The 21,782-nt window shown below is 40.6% G+C and overlaps 2 protein-coding genes across 3 annotated transcripts in view; both read left to right on the forward strand.

The window, feature by feature from the left end:
* The window catches only part of CASS4 (Cas scaffold protein family member 4), a 50,118-nt gene extending 35,083 nt beyond the window's left edge, over positions 1-15,035 (forward strand). For both annotated transcript variants that reach the window (XM_087720494.1, XM_087720495.1), the window contains exons 3-6: positions 1,879-1,983; positions 5,835-5,984; positions 8,416-9,747; positions 13,641-15,035. In XM_087720494.1, coding sequence (XP_087576620.1) covers positions 1,879-1,983; positions 5,835-5,984; positions 8,416-9,747; positions 13,641-14,054 — 2,001 coding nt within the window. In that variant the 3' untranslated portion in view covers positions 14,055-15,035. The remainder of the gene's footprint in view (positions 1-1,878; positions 1,984-5,834; positions 5,985-8,415; positions 9,748-13,640) is intronic.
* A 3,224-nt stretch (positions 15,036-18,259) lies between these two features.
* RTF2 (replication termination factor 2) overlaps positions 18,260-21,782 on the forward strand; it is a 55,790-nt gene continuing 52,267 nt past the window's right edge. The window contains exons 1-4 of the mRNA XM_087720493.1: positions 18,260-18,415; positions 19,925-20,019; positions 20,120-20,213; positions 21,023-21,162. Coding sequence (XP_087576619.1) covers positions 18,347-18,415; positions 19,925-20,019; positions 20,120-20,213; positions 21,023-21,162 — 398 coding nt within the window. The 5' untranslated portion in view covers positions 18,260-18,346. The remainder of the gene's footprint in view (positions 18,416-19,924; positions 20,020-20,119; positions 20,214-21,022; positions 21,163-21,782) is intronic.

Here is a 21,782-nt window from a genome sequence, read left to right on the forward strand (position 1 = left end):
ATACTTAAAATCAAGAAATTTGTATTTGTCCCTCCTTTCCTTTTTTTTGTAATTAAAAAAGGTTGGTAAAGTGGCTAAAGATACATTTTTAATGGATTGTTCCAGCTCCAGCTGCATCTAGCAGTTCGAAAGCATGCAAATGCAAGTAGATAAATAGGTACCACTTCGGTGGGAAGGTAACAGTGTTCCGGTGAGCCTCGGCATATACTCATGCTGGCTACATGTCCACAGAAATTGTCTTTGGACAATGCTAGATCCTGCGGATAAGAAACAGAGATGAGTACCACATCCTAGAGTTGGAAACAACTGCAAAGGGGATATCTTTACTTTTACCTTTACTCAATTGGGAATTGTGTCTTTTTAATTTTAAAACATGTACTTCTATAGTTACACAAGAAAGCATAGATCTACTGTACTTTGAGGGATATGAGTGGCAATGGGTTATTTATGTCACCTAGTTAAAGGAATAACTTTTTCTGTATGAATCTCTACCCTACTAAAGATTATTAAAGAAATCTGCTGTACAGGTAGACCTCAACTTTCAAGAGTTTGTTTAGTGACCATTCAAAATTACAACAGTATTGAAAAACAGCACTTAGGATCGTTTTTCACACTTACGACTATTGGAGTATCCCCCATGGCCACATGATCAAAATTCAGATGCTTGGCAATTGACTCGTATTTATGTCTATTGCACAGTGGTGGGTTCCAGATCCCGTTCCAACCGGTATGGTTGGAACGGGCCCGGCGGCATCCACATGGACGCGTGCAGCATGCGCACATGCATTCTAGCACCGCCGCGAGCCTCTGTGATGCTCCAGCTGCTCCGCACAGCAACGCGCAGGTGCTGTATGTGCCATGCGCATGGGTAGAAGCCTTAAAAGACAGATAAGGAGCTAAGGCAGGTGGGTGGGCCCTCCCGAGCACTGTACCGGAACGGTATCTGGTGCTCCGGGCAGGCTCCGGTACGCCCGTACTGGGGCGTACTGCCTGCAACCTACCACTGCTGTTGTAGCATCCTGGGGTCATGTGATTCCCTTTTGCAACCTTCTGATAAGCAAAGTCAATGGGGAAGCCACATTCACTTAACATCCGTGTTACTAACTTGACAATTGCAGTGATTCACTTGACATCTGCGGCAAGAAAGTTCACAAAACAGGGCAAATCTCATTTAATAACTGTCTCACTTAGCAACAGAAATTCTGGGCTGAATTATAGTCAAAAGTTGACAAAATTGATCCTTTAACCATCCTTTTAAAATACGTCATTTTATAGAGACTTTAATTGTTGATCATTTGAACTTTAACAAAGTTTAAATTGATTTTATGCTGTTGTTCTAAACAGTTAGCAAACTTTAGCCATCAATAACAAACCTAACTGTAAAAATATATATACATCTCAGGTTTATTCAGTGGTGAGATGTAACTGGTTTAACAACCGGTTCAGTGAGTGCGCGCTTCACCCGAACCGGTCCGAACCAGCTGAATCTCACCCCTGGGTTTATCCAGTTTCCTTGACGGATCAGCCAAATAATTAGATAAAATGAAGCAGCATAAATTCTTGGTACCTTTTCACTAGATTGAATTATCTAATTTGCACACTATTCAATAATCACAAAGGACGTTTTGCTTCCTTTGTGTGACCTTAATGTCATCCACCAGCAATTAATAGGTTAGTTTGGGGGGAAAAAACCAGCAATTTCATGAGCAAACAGCAAATACTTTTGTTCATAACTGTCTATAGGAGAAGCACCTTTTTATATTAAATGGTTAACAAAGCCCAATGCAGCATCAACTTGAAAGAACAGCAGCTCATAAAATATTCACAGGTAATATCAGTGTCATTTTGATTTCATCATTTCCCTCTTCTTCTCCCAAGCACCTCTTCACTCTTCCGAGAGCTACATGGGCATCAGCTCTGGAGAAAAGAAACAACGTCTATGACATTCCAACATCCCAGCATTCTGGATCCTTGTTGACTCAGGTGAGCATGATGGTGAGCATGGCAAGTGGATGGTTGAGCATAGTTGCCATCATTGCTTGATTGGCAAGGTTGTATTAAAGTCACTTATCAGAAAAGAAAATGGAGGGAATCTGAAAAATTGGGTAGATTTAGTTTTAGATTTATTCTATAACTTGGATGGTGATCTTTTTTGAGCTCAGCATGTCAAAAATTTGGAAAATTCCTAGCTCAACTCTACTCTGTCTCTGTCTGTCTGTCTGTCTCTCTCTCTCTCTGATTCTCTCTCTCTCTCTCTGTCTCTCTCTCTGTCTCTATCTCTCTGTCTCTATCTCTCTGTCTCTCTCTCTCTCTGTCTCTCTCTCTCTCTGTCTGTCTCTCTGTCTCTCTCTCTCTCTGTGTCTCTCTCTCTGTCTCTCTGTCTGTCTGTCTCTCTCTGTCTCTGTGTCTCTCTGTCTCTCTCTCTGTCTGTCTCTCTCTCTCTGTCTCTCTCTGTCTGTCTCTCTCTCTGTCTCTCTCTGTCTCTCTCCCTCTCTGATTCTCTCTCTCCCTCTCTGTCTCTCTCTGTCTCTGTCTCTCTGTCTCTCTCTCTCTCATGCATACACCACCACCAACAACAAAAGAGAAACAATTCTCTATCTGCATAGGGATCTAGGCTAACATGAACAGTGGCACTTGCCAGCATCACTAAGGCTGGGCCTGAAGTAGAGGCCCCAGGCTTTCACTTCAGCCCTATCATTATTCATCTTCTTTTAGTGATCTCATAATCCCTTGCGGGGTGGAGTCTGGGCAACTGAATGGAGCTGAGCGTTGCCACCAATGTGGAGGGGTTTTTCAGCAGACACATTTTCATTGTGCCCAGAGAAGGAAATATTTGCCTTTCCCTAGGATCCAACTCACAGCCTCCTGATTGTGAGCTGAGAGTTCCACCTCTAGGCCACTTCAGCCCTAGCATTATCACTGCCACTAAAAAGGCTGCCTTACACCATCCTCACTGGCTCAAGATTTCCTTCCATCTTTCCAAGATTGGTAAAATGAGGACCCAGATTATTGGGAGAAATATGCTGATTCTGTAAATCAATTAGAGAGGGATGTAAAGCACTGTGAAGCAGTATATAAGTCTTAAGTGCTATTGCTATTCTCCAAGGTGTGCCAGCCTGTCCCATACAAAAGAGGTATCTTTAGGCTAACTATTTTTGCTCAATATTGCTGAAACTCTTAGATGAGAATCAGGAAATCAAGCCTTACTGTGTAATTGTTTCCTGGGTTGTTTGTAGATTGCTATTTCAACCTTATTTTTACTGGAATATGTCCTTTCTAAATTGTGTAAGCATTTCTAGCACTGTTCCATAGCAAGCACAAGGAAATGTCACTGCAGGGTTCAACAAATTGCTGCCTTTATGACAATCAACAAAATGAATATTCCTATCTCTCCCACAACAGCTGATACATATTTTGGACAGTCAGCCTGATCAATCCATCGATCAGAATAGAACTGGAAGGGACTTTGGGAGTCTTCTAGTCCAGGAGCGTCAAACTGACAGCCTGCAGGCTGGATGCATCACGCGCAGGCCACGCCCACCTCAGCTCCGCAAAGGAGAAAAACGTCGTGAAACATCCCATTACGGGAACGTGACATGGCGAGTTTGACACCCATATTCTAGTCCAACCCTCTGCTCAAGCAGGAGATCCTATACCATTTCAGATAGGTGGCGGTCCAGTCATTTCTTTAAAAACCCCAGTGATGAAGCGCCTACAACTTCTGAAGGGGAACTGTTCCACTGCTTAATTGTCCTCACTGTTAGGAAGTTTCTCCTTAATACCAGGTCGCTTCTCTGCTTATTAGTTTCCATCCATTGTTTCTTCTCTTGCCTTCTGATGCTTTGGAAAATAAGTTGACCCCCCCTCTTCTCTGTGGTAGCCCTTCAAATCTGGAATACTGCTATCATGTTACCCTAGTGCAATAGTAGGAATCAAATAATTTAACAACCGGTTCTCTGCCCTAATGACCAGCTGGGTAGGCATGGCTCTGTGGTCATGTGATCATGTGGGCGTGGCCAACTCAACCTCACTCAGGTCGATGGGCGCTTCGCCTTAGCTGTTACAATGTAATAAGGATTAACCGGAGAGGCAGTTTCTGGAAGCAGGGCAATAAAGATTAGGCTAGAAACAACACCAGAATCTTTCCTTCCTGCCTTCCTTACAGGATTAGCCCTGTAAAGTGGAAAAAAGCAAAAGGAGGTTTCTTCCAACAACCGGTTCTCTGAACTGCTTGGAAAGTTAACAACCGGTTCTCTCGAATAGGTGCGAACTGGCTGAATCCCACCACTGCCCTAGTGCTTCTTTTGTCTAGACTGGCCATACCCAATTCCTGCAACCGTTTTCATGTTTTGATCATGGATGCCTGTTCATGACAACCTGTGACATCTTTGGTGATGTAACATATTAACATGTTACATTTGCACCAATTTTGGACAAGCATCTTAAAAGTTGTGCACTTTGTTTTTAGAGTTTGAATGTGTGTCTTTTGTAACACTTCCCTTACAAAATCTGATTGGCTTTAAATCTTCAATGTTCATGTTTTGTTTTGTTTTAAGATACTCTGCCATCTAGTGCCCATATCCTTTTGGTGCATTGTGACAGAGCCCCCTTTATCTTAAGTAGCCTTCTCCAGCCTGTATTCTGGATGGAGATGGTGCAAGTGCAGCTTATGTATCTAGAAGGGACAAAGTTAGAGAAGACGGTCATATACCAAGGAGCCATGCAAGCCTCAGGGCTCTTTCCTTGAGATTTGCTTAGACCTCTATTTAGCTTTTATCTGGGTATCGTTGTATGTTAGCACATTTATGTTTAGTTCCAAAAAGATGGACATTGAAAAACTTCAGATGCTTCACAATGATGCTTTTCACACAACTCCAGAGTTGCTCATTAAACTACAAAACCCACCACCCACCCACCATGGAATGTGAAGTACAATATAATGAGATTATTGAGCCAATTCACCTCCTGCCCATCTTGCAGGCTAATTTTACACCGTGTTGTTTATTTCTCATTCCAAATTTTAAGCAACACTAGACTACCATATTTTTCGGAGTATAAAACGCACCTCCCCCCCAAAAAAAGAACATGGAAATGTTGGTGTGTCTTATACACTGAATGCAGCCATTTTTTGCATCCTACTCCTGAATCTCATTTTTGCAAAAAATGGGTAAAGAACAGGGCGTTTTTCACAAAAATGGAGGCATTTTTCCCTTTCTCCAGTCCAGAGAAGCACTCTGCAGGTTTCAGCAGGGCTGGGGAAGGAGAAAATGTTACAGTTTTTGCAAAAAACAGCCCATTTTCCAGTCGTTGTTTTGCAAAAACGGGGGCATTTTTGCCTTCCCCCAGCCCTGCTGAAGCCTGCAGAGTGCTCTTGGAGGGCAGGGAGGACAAAAACTTTTTTTCTTATTTACCTCTTCAAAATCTTGGTGCGTCTTATACACCGGTGCGTCTTATAGTCCTTTAACATTCTAAGCTTCAGCTTAGCAGACTCTAATAAGCCAGTTCCAGGCTTAAGAGATTTCTAGGGCTGTAGCCTTTGGTTAGTCTCTCTATGGTAGCCTTTCCACTCTGAATGTATTCAGTGACAGTGGTTTCCATTTTAAGTTTCCATAGTGACCTAAAGCGATATCGTTAAGTGAAATGGAAATAAAATACTGTCACAATTGTTGGCCCTTGCTTGAATTCTGTCCTCTACAGTTGTCCTACAGTAGTTTACTGCCTGGTGAATTTCTTCATACTTCGATTGCTAAATCTTGTTCCAACTTAACTTGCTTAGAAAAGTCCCACATACTCACAGAACAGATTTTTTTTTTAATGTTGAACTCTTTCATTAGGACCTTGCCACTCCACCATCTTCTAGAAAGGACTCCAGAACATTTCCGTTCATGGAATGGTGTCCAGAAAAGGTGCAGAAACTTTATGATATCCCATCAAACCCTGAAAAGTCAAGATCTTGCCCATGGCAAGACTCAGCAGTGGAAGATGTAAGTTGGATCATACTTGAATAAATATGTTGTTCTGAATCATAGAGATAAGGGGGATCACGTGCTTCCAGATATTGGGTGAAAAGGAAAAGAGAGTGAGATGCTGAAAGTTCTTGGTTTTATGCCCTCTCTGGCCTTTGATATTAATCTTGCATTCTGATTGGTTGTCAGACTCCCAGGGGGCCATGCTGTGCTTTGAGTCCTAATTTGGTTGAGCATTGCTTCTTCCCAGGTGCCCTGTGGTGAGATGGGTAAAGGGCTAATGCTATCATGCCTTAATCCCATCACCCTGGATATTTCATTTTTCTAGGAGAGGGTTTTTGTTTAGCTTCCTACAGAGTGTAGCTCTTGAAATTCAGCAGGATAGGATTTGGAGTAGGAGCAAGCAGTTAAAATCTGATCTGCAAAAGTTGAGTGTAAGCTTAGATTTATATTAAGCCTGGGAAATCCAAATGCTTCCTAGTGCCCATTAACCACAGGATCGACTGTGATTGTAAAAGTGAAGTGTAACATCAAAAACACAAAGGATTAAAAAAAAAGCTGTTTTTCTCAAAACAAAATTTGAAGTTTCCTCTCATCTTAAAGACAAGCAAACACATTATGGCATATGGACTTCCTCTGGACTTTGGATTCTTCCAGGAAGTGATGCAGATCTGATTAACTAAACTCCAAACTGATCATATAAACCCACAACTTAACATTCTACAATTTTCCTCCCTATCAAATCATTAGCAAGGAACCTTTGTTTCCTGCAAAAATGAAAACCTTATATTCCATTGGGTTGAACAAGCAATCTGATCCTGTAATTCTGGAGGAACAAAAAGTCATCATTTCAGAATAGGCCAATCTGAAAACAATGGAGTAATGTTGTCAGGCTCTGCAGAAACAATTCACCGTAGTTACTTTTTAGGATGGGTATGTTTAGGTGCAAAACTGAGAGCTCAAGATCAGGAGGCATTTACTTGCCAATAGCTCAGCAATGATTGGTTGGCATTTCTCTATCCTCAGTTGTTGACCAGGAACTACAAGAGATACCTATTAGTCCTTTGTGAGCAGGATGAACCCGGAAGAGGTCAGAATCCTGACCATACTTTTAAGTGGAATCATAGGGGATAGGTTACAGAAACTTTGGTAGTCAATAGTTCCCTCTTGAGTTCACATCCTCAAGCCGATAAAGCAGTGGTGGGTTTCAAATTTTTTTAGAATCTCTTCTGTGGGTGTGGCCTGCTTTGTGGGAGTGGCTTGCCAGCCAGGTGACCGGGTGGGAGTGGCTTGGCAGTCATGTGGATGTGTGGATGTGGCCAACTTGTAAAATGTGGGGAAAATCACTTAACAATGCTCTTGCTTAGCAACCAAAATGTTGGCTCAGAAACTCTGCCATTTGAAGCACGCAAGTCTTAAAGCTGTCAAGTTACAAGACCCTTGAACCCCTAACCCTTTAGAAAAAAAACCAGGGGTGTTCAAACTTGACAGCTTTAAGACTTGTGGACTTCAACTCCCAGAATTCCTCCTCCAGTCATGTTGGCTCAGGAACTCTGGCATTGAAGTGTGCAAGTCTTAAAGCTGTCAAGTTACAAGCTCCTTGAACCCCTAACCCTTTAGAAAAAAACCCAGGGGTGTTCAAACTTGACAGCTTTAAGACTTTAAGGTTTAGATAGGACTCTTAGAGGCGGGCGGGGCAAGCATGGTGCGGATGGGCGGGGGGGGGGAGGGAGCTGGAACCAGTTCTAAACGGCACAGTAGATTTGTGGAACCTTTTCTATAGAAGAGGTTAGAACTGGCAGGAACCCACCCTGCCATAAAGTGTTGCCCTCTGTTGTAATGTAGAGGTTGATACAAGCAGATTCTCCACACAATGAAGAAAGAGGGAGAATACTACTACTAATCGCTCCAATGTAGGATTACAGCTAGCCCTTGACTTGCAACAATTCATTTAGTGACTGCTCAAAGTTGAAAAAAGTGACTTATGACCATTTTTCACACTTAGGATCATTGCATTATCTCCATGTCATGTCATCAACATTCAGACACTTGGGCACTGACTCATATTTCTGACGGTTGCAGTGTTCCAGAGTTGTATAATCAACTTTTGTGGCCTTCTGACAAGCAAAGTCAATGAGGAAGCCAGATTCCCTTAACAATCATGTTACCAACTTAACAACTGCTGTGATTCACTTAACAACTGGGGCAAGAACTGTCATAAAATGAGGCAAATTCACTTAACAAATGTCTCACCAACATAGATTTTGGGTTCAATTATGGCCATAAGTCGAGGACTATCTGTACTTGTGGTATTTTACGTTTCTTATCTGTTGGTTTATTATTACTGTGCCATTTTTTGTTCTAATTAATATATATATATATATTAGAGAAGAAGAGAACAGAATTGAAGGAGTAGAAATAATGTATCATTCTTCGTTCTCCTCTCCAGATGTACGTCATCCCAACACCGTCACCTCAACCCATTGCCAATCCTGCGGAAAAGCATTACAAAACGTTACCAAATCTTTGGAAATCAGAATGGATCTATGATGTACCCGTGGCACCAGACAAAGCAAAATTAATACAAACTTCTCAGAATCATTTCCCTCAGAAGCATGCACTTTATGATATACCACCAAACAGGTTCAATCCTGCTACCCCAAAAATATCTCCAATAAAAGATAAAGGGAAATCAGTAGATCCAAAATTGTATAATATTCCACCTCTACATAGGAAATTAACTTGTCCAGAGCTTCCTCTTTATGATGTCCCCTCCACCCGCGATACATTTGTGCAACGTCCAGCCAGCAACTATGATGTTCCTTCCAATGTTCTGTCTGCCAGGATTGAAAAGGAAAGCCAAAAATTGACTCATTATGATATTCCAAAGGGAACACCTGTTGCTTTGGCACAACGGAAAGAAAATAACCATAATTCGGGAGATAACCTATACATTATGCCTTTGCCATCATCCACAGAATGCAATGTGGACCAAGATAGATTGTCCATTTCAAGTGAAAATAGCAGGACCAGCACCATATCCACATTGTCAAGTTCTTCTACCGACTCCTTTTCGTCTTCAATTTTATCAACGTTTCCAGAAGACCTCAAAAAAGAGACAACTATGGAGCTTGAGTTGGCTATAGACACCCTGACTAAACTACAGCATGGTGTATCCAGTTCCGTAGCAAGTCTAATGATTTTTGTGAGCAGTAAGTGGCGATACCCAGAATATTTAGAAGAAAACATTGAGGAAATCCACCGAGCAATCGATCACATAAAAGTGTCTTTGGGGGAGTTTTTGAAATTTGCTCAAACTATTGAAAGAAATGCAGTTTTGGGATCGGACAGTAAACTTCAGGCAAGAATTAAAAAACAACTGAATGTTCTCTCAGATTCCTTTCAGATTTTGGTACACACCAGAGAAGCCTTAAACAAATGCAAGTGGTCACTTGAGATTCTAGCTGTTAAGAAACCTCAGAGTAACCCAGATGATTTGGATCAGTTTGTTATGGTGGCCCGTACCCTTCCCGATGACATTAAGAGATTTTCATCTATTATCATAGCTAACGGGAAGCTACTTTTCAAAAAGAGCTGCAAAGATAAAAATAGCAAGGATTCTAAAGCGGGTGTAGAGCTTAAAATGAAGAAATTTGGCCAAGAAAAGCAAGGAGAAGATAATTCTGTTCTCATAAGTAGTTTGAGCAAAGCAAAAGAAAATGATCTCTATTCAACAGAGACAAGTCTTTCTGTCCCCGAAGACTCCTCTACTCATCTACAGGTTGGTGTGGTTGGAATCACTGTACAAATGACATTTAAAAGTTATTGATATGTGGTCGAGACCCAGTTTGGTGTAGAGGTTAAGGCACTAGGCTAGAAACTGGGAGATCATAAGCTCTAGTCCTGCCTTTGGCACAAAGCCAGGTAGGTGACCTTAGGCCAGTCACTTTCTCTGAGCCACAGGAAGGAGTTACTAGTAAACCACGTCTGAAAATCTTGCCTAGAAAACTGCAAGGACTCGTCCAGACAATTGGCAGGAGTCAGTATTAACTTTAAAGTACAAAAACAATAACAACATACGAGTGAATCCACACACCTGCAATGGCTAGGGATAGAGTAATGTAATTGGATAGATAATGGGAACTGGTTGAGTGCCTGGGACTGTGATGGTGAACCTATGGCACATATACCCTAAGTAGCAATAGTTAGACTTATATACTGCTTCATAGGGCTTTCAGCCCTCTCTAAGCGGTTTCCAGAGTCAGCATATTGCCCCCAACAACAATCCAGGTCCTCATTTTACCCACCTCGGAAGGATGGAAGGCTGAGTCAACCTTGAGCCTGGTGAGATTTGAACAGCCGAACTGCTGAACTGCAGTCAGCTGAAGTAGCCTGCAGTGCTGCATTTTACCACTGCGCCACCTTAAGCTAAGTGGCATGCAGAGCCATGTTACCTGGCACACTCGGTGTCACTGATTACTTTATATATTCAACCTGTAGTGCAGTTGCTATCTGAATTCAACCACATGGAGGCTGCTTAATGTAGCAAGCATTTGTCATGTTTTTTTCAATAGTATAGAATGCAATATTGTACATCAATGTGTTCTGATAATATATTCAACGTCACACATGTTCAAACCAGCATTCTCAATGAATTAAGGCCAGGGGTGGGCACTACTGCCGGTTCGCTTATGTGCGTGCTGTGCACACATGCACAGGGCAATTTAAAGTGTTCTGCACATGCGCAGAACTGAAAAACAAGAGAGAAAAACAAAGAGAGAGAAAAGCACGCCCCCGAACTGGGAACCAGTTCAAGGCAGTGACAGGGACTGGGTTGCTGCTGGTTCCAGCGGCCCAAGCCACCAAACTACTACCGGTCCGACTGAACTAGTTGGAACCTACCACTTGTTAAGGCCAGTAACAGCTGAGTTAAAGGGCAACAGAATTTTAGCCACTATACCGAAGTGTCATACTTAGGAGTGTAGTCAGTATCAGTCCCAAAGCAACACTGGATCTTTGATTCTACATTACTGGTTGAATTTAACAACTGAACCAGCTTATTTTCGCTCAGCTGTGGTGTAACCCTAACTGCAAAATACTGCTCACCTGCTCTACAAACCTTGTAAGTGATCCAAAGTGGGGGACATTTTCATCTCTATCCCTCTTTGGAATTCCTGTGTTCCAGTGGATTTTAATGGAAAAACTTGGACGTATCCCAGCAAAATTTGCCAGAGTTTTGTCTGTTTCTCCCTTTCTGTTTGCAAGATCAGTCAGGTTTTCCAGTTCTTTCCTCTTCCTTTTTAAGTGGCATGGGAGACAGAATAGGGGAGATTGCTTCAAAAGAGCTGAATTGGAGCCAGTGTAGAAATACCATTGCAAGGAATTCCAATTCAAAAGTCTACATGTTGTAGAGAACGTTAACACACTCACACACAGACACACAGACACACACGCACACACACAGACACACACACACCTTCATCTAGGACTTCTGCTAGCTAAAAATAAGATTTCCACCAAATTATTATTTTTTAATTGAGGTTTATTGAGAAAGGGATACCATTATATGAATTCCAACAACTGGATTACTTTAATGTTATAACTTAAATTTCTCTTTCATCTTGCTGGTGCAGAATCTTCTTCAGTTTCTTTCACTCATACCTTCCCTGTGTCAGTGGGCTGCTGGCCCATTTCCCAGACAACTGAAGAATACGCAGGGATCTTTCCCAACCATCTCTGGAACTCTTATCAGGCTGGGAACAGATCATTACAAATGTAGTCACATTATAGTTAAAGATGGTGAGAAATGTCCCTAGCTCAACAAAAAAAAACCTGATGTTATTAAGCTGTCCGTGGGATTCTGCAATTACAGGAAACAGAGCAGGGGAGCCAGACAGCCACATTCCTTTACAGATAGCGAGAGCTTTATTTTTACTTTTGCAAACATTAGATAAGCGTGCATTGCAAGTGAGAGAAATATGCCGGTTGAAGGGTTCTATCAGATGGTATCATTTTCTTTGTGGGTGGCAAGGAGATGAGGGAAGTTTGGGTGGCTGTGAGATCTGCAGTGCCTTGTGTTCTCATCTCAATCATCTCAGCATTCTGAGGTCCGCAGGAAATCAATCAGGTGTGCTTTAAATGGTTTAAGGAAAGGCTGTCTGTGGAAATAACCTTAATGTTAAAACACACATTATGCATGCGGAAACTTCTATGCTCTATCAACAGAGATTTAATAAAAACTTAAGTATGGGAAGCCACCCTCCCCCCGAGAGGAATGAAATATTTTGAGGAATACTAAAAAAAGGCAGATTATTATATTTCCAAAAGAGAGAAATGGAGAAACATGTTTTTTAGAGGCAGAAAGCAATCCCCACTTTCCTTAATAGCCCATAGCAGATGCCAACACTTAAGAGATAAAGAGCTTATTCAAAGAAGACAAGTATCTAGATAGCTCTATTAATAAGCAAATACCTTTCAACCAAGAGCCAAAACAGGATGAAAGCCATTAAGCCACAATAGGAATTACCCAACATCCTTGAGAACACAAGCCCCTTCACTGTATCACCTCAGAGCAGCCCAAACTTCAACCAAACTTAGCTCAGACAAACACCTAGGATTTGTACTTTGTCTATAGAGCAGGGGTGTCAAACTCGTATCGTCACGGCAGCGTCATGTGACATATCGGGACTTCCCCCCCTTTGCTAAACCAGGTGTGAGTGTGGCCAGTGTGTGATGCATCTGGCTCACGGGCTGCGAGTTTGACAGCCCTGCTATAGAGCCTGCTATGACCCCTACATAACTCATACATGGGAGTCTGACAACAGCCAATAGAATACATGTTCTTGCACAGGAACAGGAAGCTCATGTGCAAAGCCCCCCAAAAGGTATAAAAGGCACCCATTCTGAACTCCATTTTGTTAGCTGCCCATCTGTTTCATCAATAAACAGACCCTCTTTCTAATCAGCCTTCAGCCTCCATTTTGTCTCTAGTGCCTTTCTCCTGGCTTGGAACGGGAACTGGATTTTTATTCCCATGCAAACAAGGGAGAGTTCCTTGACATTTGGAGACCTGCTGCCAACACATTGGGCTAGTTGGACAAATAGCTTTATCATTAAGGCATTTTTCTACCTTCTTAATTGCAGCATTTCCACATACTTTATATTTCTGATGAGAGGAAGCATTTTAAACAGCCTTTCTCATCTTGATACTAGAGCAAGGGTGTCAAATTCAAGGCCCGGGGGCCAGATCCAGCCTGCGGATCTGGACTTTGGGGCTGCCCTGGAAACAGTGAAGGACCGGCCCGTGGTATCTCTTCCAGTGAAAACGGCGCTCACAAGGGCTGTGTGTGGCCCACCCAGACTGTTTTTGCTGGCAGAGAGTTGCAGGAAGTTGTTGAAGGCGAAAAATGGAGCTCAGGAGCCCGTTTTTGCTGGCAGAGCACTCGGGCCGCCAAAGACACCAACATGACTGATGTTGAGCTGGCCATGCCAACCCAGCCCCCCAAAGTCATACACAACCCTGATGTGGCCCTCAATGATATCGAGTTTGACACCCCTGTACTAGTAAAAAGATCTTCCTACAGCCAGCACAACCACTGATAGGATTTCCAGGACAAGCTACACAACATTTATAGTGGGAATTCTCAATGTTTTTCTTCTTTTCATTCTCTCTAGAGTTCTCCACCTACCATGAAAGAAAGGACTCTCAGCAAACAGGATCCAGATAACCGAATGATACTCTCCAGCCTCTCCAGACTGTATTTTGGAGCTGTCCAGAAAGCCATCGGTGTCTTCCACAAAACTCTTAGCGATAATCGGACTCCTGAAATCTTCGTCGCCAAGAGCAAGCTGATCATTATGATAGGCCAAAAGCTGGTGGACACCTTGTGTCAGGAAGCCCTTGAAAAGACCAACCGAAACGATGTCTTGCGTGGCAGCAGCACATTTTGTGGCTTGCTGAAAAGTCTGGCAATTGCCACCAAAAATGCCGCCATGAAATATCCAAGTTTTGAGGCGCTTAAAGAGCTTCAGAATCAAGCCGATGAATTATCTCAATTCACACAACAATTTCGAGATATGATGGAATGAAGAAGTACTGGAACAATTCAAAAGGCAAATTTGAACGTAAAGCTTGGACGGGATAAAGTACATCCGTGTGAACGGGGTGGGGATGTAAGTTGACTCCCCTCTCTGTGTCTCTTAATACAGCTCCAGCCAATACTGAGCGAGAAGCCTGCAAGAGTGTCTTCTCCCAATGTTTAAACAGGATTAAATTCTCCCCATTGTCAAGAATGTTGATATAAAGATTTCCTGAGAAGCTTCTCTTTGTATCAACTTGACATTTATCCTCAACATCCATACAGACAGCAATCTTGAATAGGTAGCTTGGGATCAAGGTTCAGTTTATACAACTCCATTTAAATGTGTCTGTTCTGTTGAGGCTTAATGTATCATTAAGACTCTAAGTGTGTTCACAAAAACTGTGTTGGATTTTTAGACATGTTAGGGTTTTTTATTATTACAAAGCATGTGCGTCTATCTGCTTGAAGGTAACTGTACTGTAGCATTCTACCCCGTAGAGATGTGGTGAGAATATATACATTTAATAAAAACCTGACAGTAAATTGATATGACAAGATTAGGGCTATTTAGAAGGCTTTTATGAACGGTTGCAATAGTGCTCAGGTTATTAGCCATTCTTGCAACCATTCACTTGGTTGGATAAACTCTGGTGGACTCTTTTAAGATGGTGCAAACGCTACTGTGACTAACCATGGTTTCAGGTGTAATGGTATATTATGAATTATTTATACAGCAAAAAGCATGGTAAAAAATAGAACTTATTCAACAGTCTGGTAATTACTAATTTGTCTCGGCTCTGTTATTTATCTAAATTTCTCTTCTTTCTTGTTTCCTCCTTGATACAATTGCTCCTTTTAAAGAATTACACTGTCTTCATATCAACAAACTTGCATTTTGCTTACAGTTCAAACAGGAGCAATATTCACAAATAGGGGAAAGGGCATCATTCTGTGTGATTGTACAATGAGAGATTTAAAAAAAAAAAAGGAAAAGTAACATACAACAAATAAAAGGGAATCTTCCAAACCCTTACAACCTTCAAAGGAACTAACTAATGTCTCTGTGTAAGTGTGCGCATATATATGTATGTGTATGAATATATGTATGTATGTAAAAAGAAGGTACTAGGCACAGTTAATCCTTCCTTGTGCATGTAAGGTTGCTTAGACCAAGAAGGACTTGCTTGCTCTATAATAGGAAAAATCAATGTAAATGTTTGCAAAATAACTATTAGTCTCTTGCTTTTAAGATACTCAACATAAAAAAGATAAAAATAATTGAATTATGGATTTGAAGATCATTATTAAAAACCCAATGAACTGCAAGAGGAAGTCCTTGAGAAAAGCTGGGTTTGCTCTTATAGTGATGAGGAGTAAACAGAAATTCATAAAATGAGGTTCAGCCCTCCCCCACCATGCATACACAGCAACAGTATTGTTCTCTTTAGGGCAAAAGACAGGATTTTGTCAAACATTTCAAAAGATTTTCTAAATGTTATTTTATCAAGTCACTTTCTGGCATTACAGAATACACTGAACCACAAACAAAATGACCTATGCTGAACACACTAACATACAAGAAACGTTACCAAGGTTAACACTAACTGAACTTATTATGTTATATGGCTGTGTCCATTAAGTCATTACCTGCCCTTATGCAAACACAATGCATAAATATAGACCCAGAGTATTGAAAATGGATCTTTTGTTGTGCAACAACACTCTTTTCTAATTCACTACATTTTACAAGGAAGAGGAAAAGCTATTATTCATTTGTAACCCATTTGCCACTGGTTTTTCCATAGAAAACTTATTGAAGATTTTTAATTTATTCTGCTATTAATTAAAACAGTTCAATATTTTTAAAAGCTTTGTCAGAAAATACCACATGCTGATGTTAAAGGAATCTGTTCACTACAATGAACATAAATCTTTTCAGGCTTATTAGACTAAGTGATGCTTAATATGTATCTGGGGGTTGAACTATGAAGTTGTTGGTGCTCTCTAAGTTTGGTTATTTACTTTCATAATGAAAACTCATCTCACAATAAATAGAACAAATCAGAGTTTCAACTGGGTTATTATTAGCATCTTAGACCAAGCTCAATCCAAAAATGCCAGGGAATTCTAGGAAACTTGGCATGTAGACAAACTAGTCTCAACAGAGGTAAACTACATTTACACACTATTCAAGAGTAAATTTAAAAAAAACATAGAATCAAAAAGACTAGACACATTCTCATATTCAGATAAGTAAGGATCAACACTACACAAGCAATGAATCATCTAATATCCTAATCAAGGAACTATCAAAAAGAAAAGCAATAAAGGAGAATATTTGTAGCTCAGGGGTGAAATGAGGGGTCCTTGGTCCTCTCTGAGCTTGCTTGTTTTCTTGCAGACATTTCATTAGCCTAACTAGGTAACATCATCAATGCTAGTAAGGAGTGCTGTTTGCAGCTTGCTGTCAGTATATATTCTAGTGTCTTGCCTGTCTATGGGGGTGGGGGTAGTTTAGAGATTCTTTGGTTGGGCTGTTTACTGATGGCTTTTTGGCAGTTTCTTGATTTGGATATAAAGAAAACCATGTTCCCATCAAGATTGGCAGGGTAAACTAGGTATATGTCTAAGTACTATTGCTATATAAAGAGGGACAAACCCCATCCTCACTGGCACTGATGATGTTACCTAGTTGGATAATAAAATAACTTCGAGGAAATAATCAAGCTCAGCACCAAGAACTCCAAACTCTGAGTGCCAGAAATCAAATATTTTGTTATTTGTGAAGTTTGACTTTACAGATCATAGAAATGTGCACAAAGTTTAAATGCACCAAGCAATTCCTATCTTACCAGAAAATCCTCATTTTATCCCTCCACTGCGAGTCCCACGGGGCTCACCTGAGGGGAGAACAAGAAATAATGGATGGAAGCTAATCCAGGAGAGAACTAAGCTAGAAATAAGGAGAAACTTCATGAGTTAGAAAAATTAATCAGCGGGACAACTTGCCTTCAGAAGTTAGAGGTGCTCCAACACTGGAGATTTTAAAGAAGAAATTGGACAGCTATTTGTCAGAAATGCTGTAGGGTCCCCTGTTTGAGTGTGGTGATTGGTGGTGAGGTGGGGTTGGACCTACAAGGTCCTTTCCAACTCTGTTATTGGGTCAACTGTAACTGTAGTTGGGTTCAGAATCTTAGCTTCTGGGTATGGAACTGGGTTACTTAGGAACTGGGTATATGTAGTTTAATGAAAAGAAGGACTAGGGAGACATGATAGCAGAGTTCCAATATCTCAGGGTTGCCACAAAGAAGAGGGAGTTAAGCTATTCTCCAAAGGGCAGAGCAAGAAGCAATGGGTAGAAAATAATCAAGGAGAGAAGCAACCTAGAACTAAGGAGGAATTTCCTGACAGCTAGAACAATTAATCAATGGAACAACTTGCCTCCAGAAGTTGTGAATGCTCCAACACTGGAAGTTTTAAAGAAGATATTAGATAACGATTTGTCTGAAGAGGTGTAGGGTTTCCTGCCAAGCAGAGGGTTGGATAGAAGGTACCTTATAACTCTGTTATCCTTACGATTTATATTGATATTGTTTCCTGATTGCTTATTTGTACCCTATGACTATCATTAAGTGCTGCACCTTATGATTCTTGGGGAATGTATCTTGTCTTTTTATGTATGCTCACAAAATTTGCACCAAAGACAAATTCCTTGTGTGTCCAATCACACTTGGCCAATATTCTATTCTATTCTATTCTATTCTATTCTATTCTATTCTATTCTATTCTATTCTATTCTACTCCTGTTCCTATTCCTGTTCTATTCTTCACATCACGCCCATACTGACTCAGCCACAAAACCCTGGTTACTCAATTCGCAGAAATGTTAATTCCTGAACTCCTCCTACCAGCTGAGCGAGCACAGGGCAAATAGGGCAGCGTTTCTCAACCTTGGCCACTGGAAGACGTTTGGACTTCAACTCCCAGAATTCCGCAGCCAGGCTTGAAGCCGAAGTCCATACCTCTTCCAGCGGCCAAGGTTGAGAAACGCCGCCCTCAGAGGTAACGTGCGGGTTGCCTAATTCGTATCTCAGCCTGCAGCGCGAATACAGCCCTAAGGAGACACTTCCGCCTTGGGAAGCCGCTTCGTTGCTAGGTTACCCGAGTGACATCACTGGACACGTCATCACGCCTTGCCCGCTATTTCGCCAGTCTACGCCGGAAGAACTAGGGTCACCTGATCGGAAGTGTCTTTCTGCCTGGCAACCCGGAACTTTCAGAAAGCCAGTTGGAGGCGAAATGGGTTGCGATGGAGGAACCATCCCGAAACGGCACGAGCTGGTGAAGGGCCCTCGTAAGGTGGAGAAGGTGAGGCCGGGTTTAGAATGGGGAGCTCCGGCTGATGGTGTATTCCGTTCTGGAACAGAGAAATGGTGGCCCAGATAGATCCACTACCTCAGTTTTTGGTCCTTTTTGCAAGTACAGGTAGACCTCGACATGTAATAGTTCATTCGGTGACCGTTCAAAATTACAGCGGCAGTGAAAAATGTGACCGTTTTTCACCGTTATGACCTTTGCAACTTGCGCTGTGATCATGTGAACAAAATTCAGGTGCTTGACCACTGACTCATATTTATGACCGTTGCTGTGTCCAAGGGGCATGTGATCACCTTTGGTGACCCCACAAGGAAAGTCAATGGGAAGGCTTAGATAATAACCGGGTTACTAACTTATCAACTGCAGTGATTCACTTAATAACTGTGGCAAGAAAGGTAATAAAATGGGGCACAATTATCACTTTTCTCACTTAACAGAAATGTTGGGCTCAATTGTGATCATAAGTTGAGGACTACCTGTATAGCAGACAGGCGTTTCATCGAATTTCATAATGTTAACCCGCTTGTGGGAATAGTAATTCCAGAAGTAAAGAGGCAACTAGGAATTGTTTTGATTAAAACAGCAAGTGTTTCTTTTTAATGGGGTTGTGTGGGTGGGATTTGCTGTCCCCAGGCTGTTGGGAGAGCATATGTCATCATCTTCAGATTATTGTACTGTGTTTGTTTATACATAATTGGTTACACACACACACACACACACAATTCCCAAAGTTGCTTGCTTTCCTCCACATAGTTTGAAACATTCGAGGAGGTTGGCCACAAGATTAGAAAAAAGCCATATCAAAGTAGGTGTTGAAATGGCATCAGGTTTTTCAACAATTCAAAATGTAGGATTATAACTTGCTCTTCAGCATTAGAAATATCCAGATGGGCATATACTTGTCATTGTGTCAATGGCTAGACTCAAGTTTTGATTCCAGTGGTGAATAAGCATGGTGAAACAGATACATAATGTTGTGGGCACCTGCTTACTTCTGTGATTATTTCATTTTTGTGAAGGTGTTTGAAGCCCCTTTCTGGAGAGGGGTTTGCTGGTTGTTGTTTGGTTTGTGCCATTTTTTGTTTTGTTTTTATTACAGTATTATTGCTCTCTGTTTTTATCTGCTGCAGCCCAGGGTTTCAAGGAATAAGGAGGTGTAAGCATTTGATAATAAAATAAAAACAAATCATTTTACACCTATAAAGTAGAAAAGTAGCATTCTGAAAATAACTGGTGTGATGTGACACTATAACTAAAAAAGCCAGCATAGTGTTGGACTGCCTAAGCAAATATTACATCAACATAGATCATGGCACACAGTAATATTTACTTGTGTTAACGTAGACTACAATACAGGAGAACTAGGTAGCTTAGTTGACCAACTATAGGATATCTATGCAAATCAAAATGGTTCAAAAATTGCATGCAAAGTAAGTACAAAGATTTTGCATTTAATTATTTCTTTTTCTAAAATTGTATATGATTTGTTATATTCCCCAGGTTGACAAAAATGCAGAATTAGTAGCCCAGTGGTACTATTGCACTCTAAGTCAAGAAAAATTAAGCAGACCAATAGTAGCTTGTGAACTTGGCAGGTAAGATTACATTTTAAATTCTTTTTCAGACAAAGTGTCATATGTTTTGAATAAGTTTGAATTAGAAAGCCTATTTTTCACAATATATTTTCTGTTATAGGCTTTACAACAAAGATGGAGTCATTGAATTTTTGCTGGATAAATCTTCTGATAAAGTCCTTGTGGAGGCTGCATCCCATATCAAGAGTATTAAGGTATGATAACAAGTTTAAAATATGTGTTAATGATTATAGTACACAAGTTAAATGGAGAGTCACAAAATTTACCTTTATTTTCTTGACATAAACTTCCTTGATATTAATGAAACTTTGAAGCACCTTATTTACACTTTATGAAGTGTTTTTCCAGTGAGACCGGTCAATCAGGGCAACTTGGTCTACCCAAATATGGGACAGAACATACTGCTTCCACTTTCAGCCCCAATCCACGAGCCTTCGCAGGCAGTTGCTTCTGCAAAAAACTATTTTGTGTTCAATTTAAATTTACCGGCAAATGTATTTATTTGTCAGTAAATTTAAATTTGCACAATATGGTTTTTTTTTTAAAAAAAATGGGGATATGTGAAATGCATTTTTTTTCCAAAACCAAACATCAACATGTTTCTTTTTTGCTTCTGTGACATAAATATATGCTGTTAGACTGCTTCTTTTTACCTATACTGCCTCCTTTTTGATTCTTATGCCTAAACACTGTCACAATTCTTCCTATAAGAAGGGAGATTTTCTTCTTCCCTCATGCTTTTAAACTTATAAAAGTCCATTGGTGTTGTTTAACCTAATTCAGGAAAAATGCTTTTATCACCAAAAACTGCCTGCTTGCATCTACCACCTATGGCCAAATATATTTCTTTCTAGAATATTTGTATTTTTCATACACTACTGTTGTCTTCCAGAGTCCCAAGGGAGTGGGCGGCATACAAATTTTATTAAATTTCAATTTAGATTATACTTCCTTTATCATAGTGTCAAATCAAGTTAGGTAAAGTATGGTTCATTTCTTGCAGAACGTCATAGAATTGAATCTCTCAGACAACCCAGCTTGGACTGGTGACAAGGGGAATACAAAAGGGGATAAATATGCTGACATCCAAAGTGCACGTTTTATTTGCCCTGTGGTTGGATTGGAAATGAATGGAAGGCATCGGTAAGTGTTTCCAATTTAATTAGGTTATAAATAACATGCTTTGCTGTCTTTTTTGAAGTGTAGCCCTTCTCATAAAAAGTTTGCTTGTTCTGTTCCATAATCTTTTCAAAGATGAAAATAGAAGATGTAGAATATTATTGAATGCTAACATTATAAAAACTGTTCAGTAGGTGTACATTGTACAGTGCAAAAAATTATAATTACATGTTACTCCAAGTGTTTGATGAAGTAGTAATAAACAGCTCAGTGAAAATAATATCCCTATGAAAAAAAATATTCCATGTCAGATATCACTAAGAAAAATAAAGAATAAAAATGTTAATACGACATTACTTATGTACAAATCTTTGGTAAGATTTGTTTGAATGATGCACAAATTCAGCACTAAAAGGTAGAGACAAACAAACAACCAAACTCAGAGAGCCACCAAGGACTCTCTATACTATGGGGCGATTCGAGAGTGACACAATTGCCTCCCTCCATCTCTGTTCCAGTCCAGAAAACATCCACCATGATATTTTCAAACAATAATTTAACGTTCTAATTCTGTCAGCTAGAGATTCCTCTACTGTACACAACAAAAAACACTTTCCATGATTGCACTAAGTAGAAATTTGTTG

This window comes from Thamnophis sirtalis, unplaced genomic scaffold (assembly GCF_051295495.1).
Source record: "Thamnophis sirtalis isolate CommonGarterSnake01/CBP01778 unplaced genomic scaffold, rThaSir2_p1.2 scaffold_7, whole genome shotgun sequence".
Classification (NCBI taxonomy): Eukaryota; Metazoa; Chordata; class Lepidosauria; order Squamata; family Natricidae; genus Thamnophis; species Thamnophis sirtalis.